At 38.7% G+C, this 13,805-nt stretch overlaps 1 protein-coding gene across 22 annotated transcripts in view; it reads left to right on the plus strand.

The window, feature by feature from the left end:
* The window catches only part of TLCD4 (TLC domain containing 4), a 113,410-nt gene extending 99,857 nt beyond the window's left edge, over nt 1–13,553 (plus strand). For all 22 annotated transcript variants that reach the window (XM_017879799.1, XM_017879804.1, XM_017879800.1 and 19 more), the window contains one exon: nt 13,124–13,553. In XM_017879799.1, coding sequence (XP_017735288.1) covers nt 13,124–13,442 — 319 coding nt within the window. In that variant the 3' untranslated portion in view covers nt 13,443–13,553. The remainder of the gene's footprint in view (nt 1–13,123) is intronic.
* Nucleotides 13,554–13,805: the final 252 nt, after the last annotated feature.

Here is a 13,805-nt window from a genome sequence, read left to right on the forward strand (position 1 = left end):
TTTTTTTTTTTTTTTTTTTTTTTTTTTTTTTTTTTTTTTTTTTGAGACAGAGTCTCACTGATATTCTTCCTGCTTATCTCCAGGTGAATTCTTCCCTCCCAAGGTGTCAGCTCTTAACTATTTACTCATCTTGGTATAAGGGGCTATACCTTAGTTTTGGGATCAGATAAACTCAAATTGCAAAAACCTTGGACAAATTACTTAATATCCCTGTATTACAGTCATTTTATCTATGAAAAGAACATATTTAATATTACCTACTTCTCTGTATTATAGTCAAGTGTTTTCTTAGGTGGCACATTGAATCAACATGTCTAAAGTAGCACAACATATTTCCCTCTGTATTCAGTGCATGGCCCAGCTGTCCACTTGGTTACTGCTGCTCAGCATGGGTGCAGTGTTTTTGACTGTTTCTCCCTCACTATATTTGGTCCAGCATTAGGTCCTACCATATTACCTCCTAAATATTTCTCACCTTTACCACCTCTTTTCTGTCTCTGCCTTCAGTGAGTTCACCATCTCTTGCTGGCTATCTTACCAACTTCTAACTCTGTACTGTTTGGTAGAGTAACCACAAGCCACATATGAATATTTGCATTTAAATCATTTAAAGGAAATAAAATTAAAAATTCAATTCCTTAGTCTAACTTTTGGCATTTCTAGTGCTCTATGGCTCCATGTGGCCATACACGGAACCTACAGGTATGTGTGAGCAACATACCTTTAGTAGAACATTTTAATTATTGTGGAAAGTTCCTTTGGGCAGTGGGGCTCTAGGCCAGGTTGGCAAACCATGCATGGCTTATGGGCCAGACCCTCTGCCTGTTTTTGTAAACAAAGTTATACTGGAGCACAGCCATGTTCACTTTTTCTGCCATGATTGCTTTAACTCTACCATGGCAGAATTGCGTAGTTCTGACAGAGAACAGATGGCCTCCAGCAGCTACTGCTTTAATGTTTAGTATCTGGCCCTTTATGGAAATAGTTTTCCAGCCCTTGTCATAGACCATCTCCTGTCTCCCATCCTGTTCCCCTTTCGTCTCTCTTCTATATTATTATCTTCCACAGTAAAGATAATATATGACTTTGTAGGAGCCTACAACATAGCTTAAGAAGAAAAAAATACGCAGCTTCCTTGGTTAAAACTCCTCAGTGGCTCTGACTGCTTACAGGATAAAATGTGAGCTCTTCAGTGTGACACAGAAAGCTCTGCAAGAAGAGCTGTCTTATCTCCTTCTGCCACATGGCCCATCAGACTCTTGTCTGACAGCAACTTGTCCGTCTGCTGGCAGTGCCTCCTGTCTTCTTACTTGTTATTTAGGACTCAACCCAGGGATCATTTCCATCACTAAACCCCATCTCTTTCCAGGCTGAGTTGGGTGCCTCTTACATATCTTTTCATAATAGTAACATATGTTTATATTACTATACTTAATGTATTTTATTACAAAGTTCTCTCTTTTTTATGTTTCCTATTTATCTTTATGTTTCATTAGATCAAGGACCAAATTTTGTTAAACTCTGCATGGTCCAGTGTCCACACATTATCTGGCATGTAGTAGCCGTTTGATTGCTTTTTCAATGAATGACTCCCAAGAGGTGATGAGTTAAGCTTTAGCTAATTCTGTCTCTTGAATATGATTCTGATTATGAGATTTTGAAGCAGGATAAAGCTACCTTTGACACTAATAGGCACCTCCATTTGTTTTTGTTTAAAACTCTTTTAGAGAAATTATAAAATTAGAGATAGTTTAATTTTATAATTTTATAGTAAAAGTTATACCGTACCTTTTCTAGAAGCTTTGAATCCTTCCTAAGTTAAGAAAAGGAGAACTGGGGTTAGAATATGAATAAGAAATGGTATCATTGGGCAGTAAGGAGATTATAACAATATTGAGCACAGCTTCTTAATCACTGTGAGAGTTTCCATAGTTTAGTTGCTTTCTTTTTTAGTTTGTGGTATTTTTATTTTCTCTCCATTTTAGAGCTTTGTATATAAGAAGGCACATGGCATGCATGTGCTGGGGTATACAGTGAAAAAGTACTGAAGTAGTTTAGACACCTGGGCTTCAGTGAAATTTTTGCTGCTGAGTTACGCCCACACGCAGGTTTCTTTTATATAAAGTAATTTAATGGTGCTAACTTCTTTCTTGCCTAAATGCTCTTAACTGTTTTTGAGGACATATTTCATGAATTGGTATTGAAACTGAATACCTTGTAAAAGCTTTGCACCTATGCTTCTTAATATGTTCATTCAATATTTATTAAATACCTCTTCAGTACCTAAATGTCCCGTTCTGTGACTTCAAGGAGCTTCAGCTATAGCGTCTAGCTTCGTGTCTGTGTTTGAGAAAATAATACCTAAAAATATAAAATATAATTTTTTCTTTTTTCTACTAAAAACACAAAAATTAGCTGGGTGTGGTGGTGCATGCCTGTAGTCCCAACTACTCGGGACACTGAGGCAGGAGAATCACTTGAACCCAGGAGGTAGAGGTTGCAGTGAGCCGAGATCATGCTCCTGCACTCCAGCCTGGGTGATAGAGTGAGACTCTGTCTCAAAAAAAAAAAAAAACCAAAAAATTATTAACTCGTTGAATATTAACAATGATATTCCATGTTAACACAGTATTTGTGTGTGTGTATGAAAAATAACTGCATTGCCAAAACAACAACAACAACAAACCATTTTAGTAGGAACACTGTCATTGTTTTACATTTTTGCAAATCTTTTAATATCTGGAACGATAGAATTCAGCTGGATTCTCAGATTGGCATCTGTTTTCAGTCTGTTGTGATATGTAGTGTGTAAAGCATATGAAAAATATCTGGACTCTCAGAGTTAATTATGCAATAGAAAAAAAGTATTTAGTGGTCTTTTCAAATACTAATAATTGTGGATATTCCTTAATATGTCATCAAAATATACCAAGAGGTAGTTTCTTAAAGGGTAAGTAAATGTGAAATCTGAAACCATATCAATGAACTTTTCATACTCTGCTATAATCAAATTCATTGGGCTTTCTTCGGCTTTAACCTTTTTTTTTCTTTCTTTCTTTTTTTTTGAGATGGAGTCTCACATTGTCGCCTGGGCTGGAGTGCAATGGCGCGATCTCGGCTCACTGCAACCTCTGCCTCCCAGGTTCAAGCAAAATTCTCCTGCCTCAGCCTCCTGAGTAGCTGGGGTTACAGGCTCCCGCCACCATGCCCGGCTAATTTTTTGTATTTTTAGTAGTGACGGGGTTTCAATGTGTTGGCCAGGCTGGTCTTCAACTCCTGACTTCATGATCCACCTGCCTCAGCCTCCCAAAGTGCTAGGATTACAGGTGTGAGCCACCGCACCTGGCAGGCCTTCAATCTTTTACATATGCATAATTTTGATTCATCATGTCTTGGTCATTGGGAAAATATTGGCTCATTGAGTTATGTAGGTCTTCTAAGTGTTGACCATTTATTAGATGACATTTAAAATATCACCGCGGATCTCATTAGGAAAGTCTTTAAGTATTGAGAGGCTGTCAAGCTCACAGTTGCAGATACAAATTTTCCAATATTCTGATTTTCCTTTGAAAGTTCACATTTTGTTGTTGGCATCAAAACTGTCAGTTGCTTTTCTTTATGTGACAAGCCCATTATTTTTTATTTTTTAGAGAGAGTGCCTGCCAGATGGCTCAAGCAATCATAGTTTATTGTTTTTTTGTTTTTTTCCCAAGTGAAAATGGCATTCTGTGGAAGAACCTGGTGGTTTAGCTTACAATTCAAACCACCGCTTGAGGGTTTTTCCTCCAGACAACCATTTTACTTTGCAGCAGAAATGCCTTATGTGTACTTCCCATTTTATCATGTGGAATATTCAAAAGACACATACTCAGAGGTCATTTGATAAAAATAACAAATAATTCTTACTGCTCTGCTTCTTAAGGGCGCATTTCTAACCTGAACTCTTCTTTTTCGTTTTTTTTTTTTTTTTTTTTTTTTTTAGACAAGTTGCGCTGTCGCCCGGGCTGGAAGATGCAGTGGGCCCGGGATCACACGCTCACTGCAAGCTCGCTCCAGGTTAGCCATTCTCCTCCTCAGCCTCCCGAGTAAAAGGCTGGGTACTACAGCGGCCCGCACCATCCCACGCCGGCTAGTTTTTTTATTTTTAGTAAGACGGGGGTTTCACGGGGGTTAGCCGGGATGTCTCATCTCCGTGACCTCGTGATCCGCCCATCTCGGGGCCCTCAAAGTGCTGGATTACGCTTGAGCCACCGCACCCGGCCTCTGGTTTTGTTTTTAACTGCAAGCAAGCGTGTGGTGGGAAAGGATACAGCGGCCACTAATAGCGTTTCTTTATTTGTGCTAAGATGCCAGCAACTTTATTTATTAGCGCTTTGCACTGTCAGTATAGAAGTCAACACAATGAAAAAGGCAAATAATGTTTTAATACTATTATTAAAATAATTTTATCCAGAAGACCTCCCAAAAAGGACTCAGGGGTACATAAACCACATTTTAAGACCTATCATTGATTGATAATTGTCATGTAAGGCTTCACAGAGAACGTGGCATACACGCTTAAATGTTTTAGGACTTTTTTTTTAAAGAAGTGGATGGAGAGGGAAGGGCCTTCATTCAAGAAGAAAAGAATGAACATAGGATTTTGAAAAGTGAAATAAACATGCTATGGGAAAGAGAAAGTGACTGGTAGGATCAAAGAGTATGTGTTAAGAGGAGGGTGATAGACATAGAGGATATTAAGTATCTGGGCGAGCTGATTGAACTTGACCCAGAGGACAGTGAGATTATAGTGGAGAAAGACATTCTGGAAAGAGCACTGAGTGGTTATAACTTTTGATATCTGTAGGATAGATTGTAACATTGGAGACAAAAATTTGGGTTAGGTTATCCAGTTCTTAGTTGTGTGAATGAACAGTATAATTTTATTAGTTCAGAAAGTAAATGAGAGTCCATATTAAGCTGTGGGACTAGAGAGATGACAAAATAGAGATTTTGAAGAAATAAAATGAAATTGGCAATGAATGGATAAATTAGAGAATACAGACAAGCTTAAGACAAATCCTATATTGGACCCAGAGAAATGTGCCCATCAAAAGTGATAGAGAATTAGGAAGACTTGGAGGGAAGGTGACGAATTTAGTTCGAAGATATTGGATAAGAGGACAAACACAGCCTCTGAGTGGAAATTTAGTGAGAGCTCAAGAGAGGAATGTTGGGATGATCAGAATGAGGTGATATTTTAACCTGTGAGAAAAGATGGTATTTAGAAGATTATAGTTAAATGTTTAAGATTGCTAGGCATGGTGGCTCACGCCTGTAATGCCAGCACTTTGGGAGGCTGAGGCAAGTGGATCATGAGATCAGGAGGTCGAGACCATCCTGGCCAACATGGTGAAACCCCGTCTCTACTAAAAGTACAAAAAAAAAATTAGCTGGGTGTGGTGGCGGGCGCCTGTAGTCCCAGCTACTCAGGAGACTGAGACAGGAGAATCGCTTGAACCTGGGAGGCGGAGGTTGCAGTGAGCCGAGATCGCACCACTGCACTCCAGCTGGTGACAGAGCGAGACTCCGTTTCAAAAATCGACCAAAAAACAACAACAACAAAAACAAAACAAAAAAACAAGATTGGAAAATCAGAGAAAGAAGAGTAGATATAATGAAGGAATAATTTAGGAGTAGTAGGGGAACCAACATAATATGGAGCTGGAGGGAAACTTGTCTAAAATTCAGTTCTTAAATTCCTAACCTTCCAGGGTTAATATTTATTAAATATTAAATACAAATGTTTACATGCCTGAAGAAATTATATTTGCAACTTAGATGTAAGTAGAGTCAGCTTACAGCCCAGTCCCTTCACAGAGTTCCGGAAACAGTACAGCATCCAAATCCTTATTGGAGTTTTTCCAAGGATGTTAACAAAGATCCAGTTTGTTACTCACAACAGCACTTCTTAAAATTCTCTTCATTCCTCTTGGACTCACAATATCTCGACCCCACAGCTTTCCCAAGGCTCTCTCAAACTTCTAACTCTCAACTCCTCTAAAACTCAACAAACCAGTGCCATCAAGGATCAATTATTTGTCCTTGTCCTCTTTTCTCACTCTTTTTTCTGTACCTGCAAATAGCCCTCCATCCTCTTTCCAAATGTGAATTAGAGCAAATAATTCCTAGTTTTTACACTTTTCTAGTTTTACACAATTTTAGGGAGTACAATACCTCCACACAGTTAAATCCCAGTAAACTTAATGGGAAGGTTCAAGTTCTTTTAGAAGGGTAGGAGGAGGAATAATTGCTAAATGACCAAAGTTAGGATTTCCTCTCTGGAGTCAAGGGAGGATTGTATTAATAAATACATACATTTTGCTGTCTTTTATGCCTGTTTTAGTAATAACAGTAAATGCTGGGTAAAAGAAATTGTTGTTCTCCTTCTTTCCTTCCTTCCCACATGCGTGTTTTCCTCCCTTCCACTCTTTGCTCTCAGATTCAGTACATACTTTCACAAACTGTTAGCCTTTATTTGCTAGAATGAAAGAATGTTCTAATTAGGTAAGAAGAGGTGGATTTCAACAAAATAAGTGATCTTTCTGCCATGGAAGAGGAAGGTAAGGAGGACAGTTATGTAAATATTATTTCACCTTGAACTGATATTTGGGATCTTTCCTTTGAAAGAAACTGGTTTAAAGACCAGGCACTGGTTAGATGGAAAAATTGGCAGAAGCTAACACTATGGTTATGGGGAAGCTATGGGTGACCACTTTCTTTTGTAGAGTTGCAGTCATATCATATTGGGTTTGGGAGTGGAGTAAGAATGTCTGTGAATATGTCTGACTTCCCTTTCAAAAAATTGGCAGAGAAGGGAAGCAGTGGAGGGGAAGTTTTTGGATTAGGAGGAATTGAGCATGTTGGTAAAAGAAGAAAGAATCAATTTATAGAAGGGGAACTTGATAGAGCAAGGGAAAGCGGGGTAGTTCATTGAGTAAATCCTAGAAGGTGAGGACTCTTCTCTGAGTTGAAAGGTAAAGGGGCCTGAGAAGAATTTTTGAGATCTTGGGGTCAGAGTGGAAGGAATTCATGGTTGATGGACTCTAATGCAGTTGACTCCCGAACAACATGGGTTTGAACTGCATGAGTCCACTGACACATGGAGTTTTTTCAATAAACTTTGCACTAAGTGTGCCTGCCTTTCCTCCAACTTCTTCACCTCTTCCACCCCTGCCACCCCTGTGACAGCAGGACCAACTCCTCCTCTTACTCAAGGCTAGCTAACGTGAAGACGACAAGAGTGAAGACCTTTAAAAGATCCACTTTCATTTAATAGTACATATATTTTCTTTTCTTTATGATTTTCTTTTCTCTAGAAAATAATATTTTTCTCTAGCTTACTGTATTGTAAGAATATAGTATATGATGCAAATAACATAAAATAATGTTAATTGACTTGTATGTTGTTGGTAAGGCTTCTGGACAACAATCAGCTACTAGTAGATAAATGTGAGCAAGTCAAAAGTCAAGGAATTTTCAACTGTGTGGGAAGTCAGCACCTCTAACCCTGGCATTGCTCAAGAATTAACTGTATCTCAGTAATAGAAGAAACTAGATACTCTGATGGGATTGAGAGACAAAAGTGAGTGAGGAAGGGAATTAACTTGAATGGCAGGATATGTTTGGAAGCAACTATATGGGAACTATGGAGTTAAATGAAAGGATTGTCAAGCCAATTTGAGAATTCTGCTGAAGTTCAAATCTTTTAAAATTATATTTGTGCCATTTATCTTAATATATCAAGATTGGTGGGTAATTATATTTATTGAATTTACAGTATGGGGGAGTTCTTACTCTGTGTCATGGCAGCTTCATAGTACAAAGGAGGTACTATCATTTATCCTCATTTATAGAGAGAGAACAAACATAGAGGTCAATAGCAGAGAGAGCTAAGACCACACAGTTACTCCATGGCAGAACCAGGCTTTCAACCCGGGCAGCCTGACTGCAGAGCACCCTACCTACTCTTCACATCATTCTGTATTGCCTAATGAAAGCTGGCTTGATGAAACACTGGAGAACAGCAGAGTGGGTGAGATCGATTAAGTGGCAAGAGAACGGAGGGTGCTGATGTGTGTTCTGAAGTTAACTCGGAGTTTGGATTAGGTAGGAAAGGAAGTGAAAGCATGGAGGCTGATAGAGATTTGAGGATTTGAAGGTCAAAGAAGTAGTTTGGGTGAGATTGGGTAAAGATAAATATGGAAGGCTTATGATTAGAGAGGAATGGGTTCGTTGAGGTATAATATTTCTTGAGTAATTCCAAGGCTGCCATGTAGTCAAAGAAATGAATGGCTGAAGGAGAAGGGAAGTCTTTGGAGAAGAGAAGGCTGGAGGATCAGAGACCTGGATTAGAATGTGGATGTCATTGCTTTAGTGGTGTTTTTCCTGTTTGCAATATTATTTCATTAATTTAGCCATTGCTATCTAAATGTCTCTCTTAATTGTCTTGGATAATTTAGCCCTTTTATCCTACATAAACGTATAAAACATAATACATCTCTTATCCTATATAAATTATTTGATATTTTAATCACTCAAAATATTTTCAGGCTTTTAACTATTAATTTTGGTTTCTTATGTTGAACAATTTTAGGTTAATCATGACTAATTCAGTTAAATTGAATATTAAGATACACGGATGTTTTACTGCCTTTGCAATTTGATTTCTAAAATGATGTAAAATTAGGCAAGGCAATTTTTTTAAGAAGGCAAAAGTGGAATAGAGCGAATGTTTGCTGAACTTTTAAAAAACTTTTTATCTTTAGAATAGTTTTATGTTTACAGAAAAATCAGAAGGCTGATACAGAGGGTCCCCATGTACCCCACACCCTGCTTTCCCTATTGTTAGCATCATAGATCAGTAGGGTGCAGTTGTTACAGTTAGCGAACCAATGTTAGTATCTTATTGTTAACTGAAGTCCACACTTTGTGTGGATTTCTTTTGTTTTTGCCCAGTGCCCCTTTTCTGTCCCAGGATCCCTTCCACACTGCCACACTACATTTAGTTTCATGTTTGCTTAGGCTACTGTTGGCTGTGATCGTTTCTCAGATGTCCCCTGTCTTTGGTGACCTTGATGGTTTTGAGGAGTACTGATCAGGTGTTTTGTAGACTGTCCCTCAATTTGGGTTTGTCTGATGTTTTTCTCATGATTACACTGGGGCTATGGGGTTTGGGGAGGAAGACCACCGAGAGACAGTGCCATTCTCATCACATATATTAGGACTGCATGCTGTGAACATGATTTAATCACTGTTGATGTTAAGCGTGTTCACCTGAGGTAGTGTTTGTCAGGTTTCTCCATTTTAAAGTTATTCCTTACACCTGCCCTTCCCCTGCCCCTTCTATACTGTACACTTTGGAAGGAAGTCCCTCTGCATATTACTTTGCTGGGGCTGCCATAAAAAATGCCACAGTCTGGGTGACTTAACAGAAATGTGTTTTCGCACAGCATTGGAAGCTGGAAGTCCAGGATCGAGGTGCCTGCAGGGTTGGTTCCTGGTGAGGCGCCTCTCCTTTTCTTGCAGAAGGCAACTGCTCTCTGTGTCCTCGCATGGCCTCTTCACTGTGTGTGCATGGAGGGAGAGAGGGAGAACTTTGGTCTCTCTCTTCTTTTAAGGGCACTGGTCCTATTGGATTGGGGCCTGACCCTTGTGACTTTATTTAACCTTAACTGCCTTCTTAAAGGACCTATCTTGAAATACAGTCACTTTGGGGCTTTAGGGCTTCAACATAAGGATTTAGTGGGAAACAGTTCAATACATTACACTATACACAGCCCACACTTGAAGAGTAGGGGTTTATGCTTTACCTCATTGAAGGTGTGATTTCTACATAAATTATTTGCAGTTATTCAGAACAGATTTGTTTCTTCTCCCCTATTCATTTATATCAATATTGATTTCTGGATATTTATACTTTAGGTTATAATCCAATACAACATTATTTATTTTGTGGCTCATATTGTGAGTTTTGGACTTGGAGAGCTCATTTGGTTGGTTTCTGTGTTCCTTTGACATAAAGATACATCATTTTGTTTTTTGAGCACTTTCTTGTTCTCTGGCCCTAAATGATAGTCTAACAGGTTCATATTGTATATTGTGTATTCTGTGTTCACAGCCCTCAAATCAGGTATTTCTCAAGGAGCCCTAGTTTCTCTCATGGAGAGTGGTATTAGAAGCCAACATGTGGATGCCATGTGTGCTTATTGTTAATGAGGCATCATGGTTTCTATGGGCTCCTAGCTGACAGAACCTGGAAATATGCTGACTTGTGTGTATACATGTATCTATAATTATTTCTGTATGTATGCATTTATAGTTATATCAAGCTAAAATAGCTGACTGTTTCCAAATCTAATCCAGTATCTCATGCCAAAAATCTAGCCTCTTCTTGCTTGTCTGAAACTTTTCACTCCAACAATGAGAGACCTGGTTCTCACTATTTTTCATCAAACAAATCTATTTATTTGTTCAGTCCTGATATACATGTATAATGGTTTCAGAATTGTCAACCATTTTTGCCATGAGCTAGAGTACATTGCCTGTACAGTTTCTTTTGCCTTTGTCTTATTGTCTCCATTCATCTTTGAAGTCACTTAGGTCAGCACCTCTTTCTACCTTAGTCCTTTCATGGATGTTATATCATGCATTTGTAACAGTTAAGATTCGTTTGTCACTGTTTGCATAGCATCCTGGCATCCCCCAACCTCCTGATTGTTTAAAATTTTGCATACATCAGGTTCACTTTTTGTGCACTTCTGTGGGTTTTGATAAGTGTATAATGTCATGTATCCAACACTATAGTGTTATGCACAACAGTTTCACCACCCTAAAATATCCTTTGTTTTACCTACTCAATCCCCTTCTACTCTTTCCGAAACTCTGGAAACCACTGCTCTGTTTTCTGTCTTGATACTTTTGCTTTTTCTAGAATGTCTACAAATGGAATCATACAGTATATAGGATTTTCAGAATGGTTTCATTTACTTAGCACTTTAGATTCATTCTTGCTGTTACATGAATTGATAGTTTATTTGTATTGCTAAGTAGTATTCCACTGTATGGTTATACTACAATGTCCATCTTGATGGCTTGTAGTTGTTGGCAGTTATGAATAAAGCTGGTGTAAACATGTATGCAGCTTTTGTGTGGACATACATCTTTTAATCAGTGGAAAAATACCTAGGAATGTGATTGCTGGTTTGTGTACTATGAATATGTTTAGTTTTATGCCTGCTAAACTGTCTTCTAAAGTGGTTGTACCATTTTGCATTCCTAGCAGCAATGAGTGAGTGTTCCTCTTGTTCCACACCCTTGCCAGCAATTGTTATTGTCCACTTTTTGGGATTTTAGCTATTTTAATAGGTGTATAGTATAGTATCTTGTTACTAAAATTTGCTCTCGCTCTCTTTCTTTCTTTCTTTCCTTTCTCCCTTCCCTTCCCTTCCCTTCCCTCCCCTCCCCTCCACTCCTTTCTTTCTTTCTTTCCTTTTCTTCCTTTCTTTCTTTCTCTCTCTTATCTTGAGACGGAGTCTCACTCTTGTTGCCCAGGCTGGAGTGCAGTGGCACGATTTCAGCTCACTGTAACCTCTGCCTCCCAGGTTCAAGAGATTCTCCTGCCTTGGCCTCTCAAGTATCTGGAATTACAGACATGCGCCACCGCACCCAGCTAATTTTGTATTTTTAGTAGAGATGGGGTTTCGCTATTTTGGCCACACTGGTTTTTCTTTTCTTTTCTTTTCTTTTCTTTTCTTTTCTTTTCTTTTCTTTTCTTTTCTTTTCTTTTCTTTTCTTCTCTTCTCTTCTCTTCTCTTCTCTTTTCTTTTCTTTTCTTTCCTTTTCTTTCCTTTTCTTTCTTTCCTTTTCTTTCCTTTTCTTTTCTTAGATGGAGTCTCGCTCTGTCGCCCAGGCTGGAGTGCAGTGGTGTGATCTTGGCTCATTGCAACCTCCGCCTCCTGGGTTCAAGCAGTTCTCTTCCTCAGCCTCTGAGTAGCTGGGATTACAGGTGCCTGCTACCACGCCTGGCTAATTTTTGTGTTTTTAGTAGAGACGGGGTTTCACCATCTTGGCCAGGCTGGTCTTGAACTCCTGACCTGATGATCCACCTGCCTCAGCCTCCCAAAGTGCTGGGATTGCAGGCGTGAGCCACTGCACCCAACTGGCCATGATGGTTTCAAACTCCTGACCTCAGGTGATCCACCTGCCTCGGCCTCCCAAAGTGCTGGGATTACAGGTGTGAGCCACTGAAATTTGCACTTACTAATGACAATAGTGAACATCTTTTTATATGCTTATTTTTCATCTGTATATATTTTCTGATGAGATGTTTGTTATGCTCTTTTACCAGTGTTTTAATTGGGTTGTTTCTTATTGTTGACTTTTAAGAAAATTCTTTGTGTACTTTGTATACATGTACTTTATCATACATGTATATTTGAAATATGTTTTCCTAGTGTGTGGTTGTCTTTTCTTTAACAGTGTCTTTCACAGAGCAAGTTTTAATTTTAATGAAGTCCAACTTACTAACTTTTTCTTCCATGGATGATGCTTTTGGTGTTGTATCTAAAATATCACCACCAAATGCAAGATCATGCAGGTTTTTTCTCCTGTTTTCTTACGGAAGTTTTATAGTTTTGCATTTTACATTTAGGTCTATGATCCATTTTGAGTTAATTTTTGTGTAAGGTGTGAGATCTCTGCTTAACTTCATTTTTCTCCATGTGGATATACAATGTTGCACAGCTTGTTGAAAAGACTTGTTTCCTCCCTGAATTACCTTTATGCTTTTGTCAAAAATCAGTTGAGTATATTTGTGTGGGTCTATTTCTGAGCTCTCTTTTCTCTTCCATTGGTTTACTGATTCTTTCACCAACACTATGCTGACTTGATTACTGTCGCTTTATAGTAAGTCTTGGAAATGGGTAGTGTGAGTCCTCCAACTTTTTTCTTTTTCAGCATGTGTATGCTATTCTAGGCCCTTTGCTCCTCCTTCACTGAATTTTAAAATTTTAAAACTAAAATAAAAATGGTTAATCCTCAGAGAGGCAGTATAAATGTGATGTTTCTTTAATTCATTTTTCAGGTGGTTCTTTGAAGCTCTGAAGTATCCCAAGTTTTCTAAAGCTATCGTTATCAATGGAATACTCATGACAGTAGTATTCTTCATCGTGCGGATTGCCTCAATGCTTCCTCATTATGGCTTCATGTATTCCGTGTATGGAACAGAACCCTACAAAAGGCTTGGAGTTTTAATCCAGTTATCCTGGGTCATTAGTTGTGTTGTTTTGGATGTGATGAATGTCATGTGGATGATCAAAATTTCAAAAGGTTGCATCAAAGTCATCTCTCACATCAAACAAGAGAAAGCCAAAAATAGTCTTCAGAATGGAAAACTTGATTAAAGGAGTGCTACCGATAAGCAAACTTTGTTACTACCCAGTATTATATCTGCTGATAGGGTGAATTCTTGGCATGTTCTTGTGTATCTTTATTAATTATAATTGTTATTCAGGATTTCAGTGTCATTTTTTTTAACCTTTAGAAAAGAGAAGGCTGGGCGCGGTGGCTCATGCCTGTAATCCCAGCACTTTGGGAGGCCAAGGTGGGTGGATCACTGAGGTCAGGAGTTCGAGACTAGCTTGGCCAACATGGTGAAACCCCATCTTTACTAAAAATACAAAAAAATTAGCTGGGCGTGGTGGTTGGTGCCTGTAATCCCAGCTACTTGGGAGGCTGAGGCAGGAGAATCGCTTGAACCCGGGCGA

Source organism: Rhinopithecus bieti, unplaced genomic scaffold (assembly GCF_001698545.2).
Source record: "Rhinopithecus bieti isolate Rb0 unplaced genomic scaffold, ASM169854v2 scaffold_11919, whole genome shotgun sequence".
Classification (NCBI taxonomy): Eukaryota; Metazoa; Chordata; class Mammalia; order Primates; family Cercopithecidae; genus Rhinopithecus; species Rhinopithecus bieti.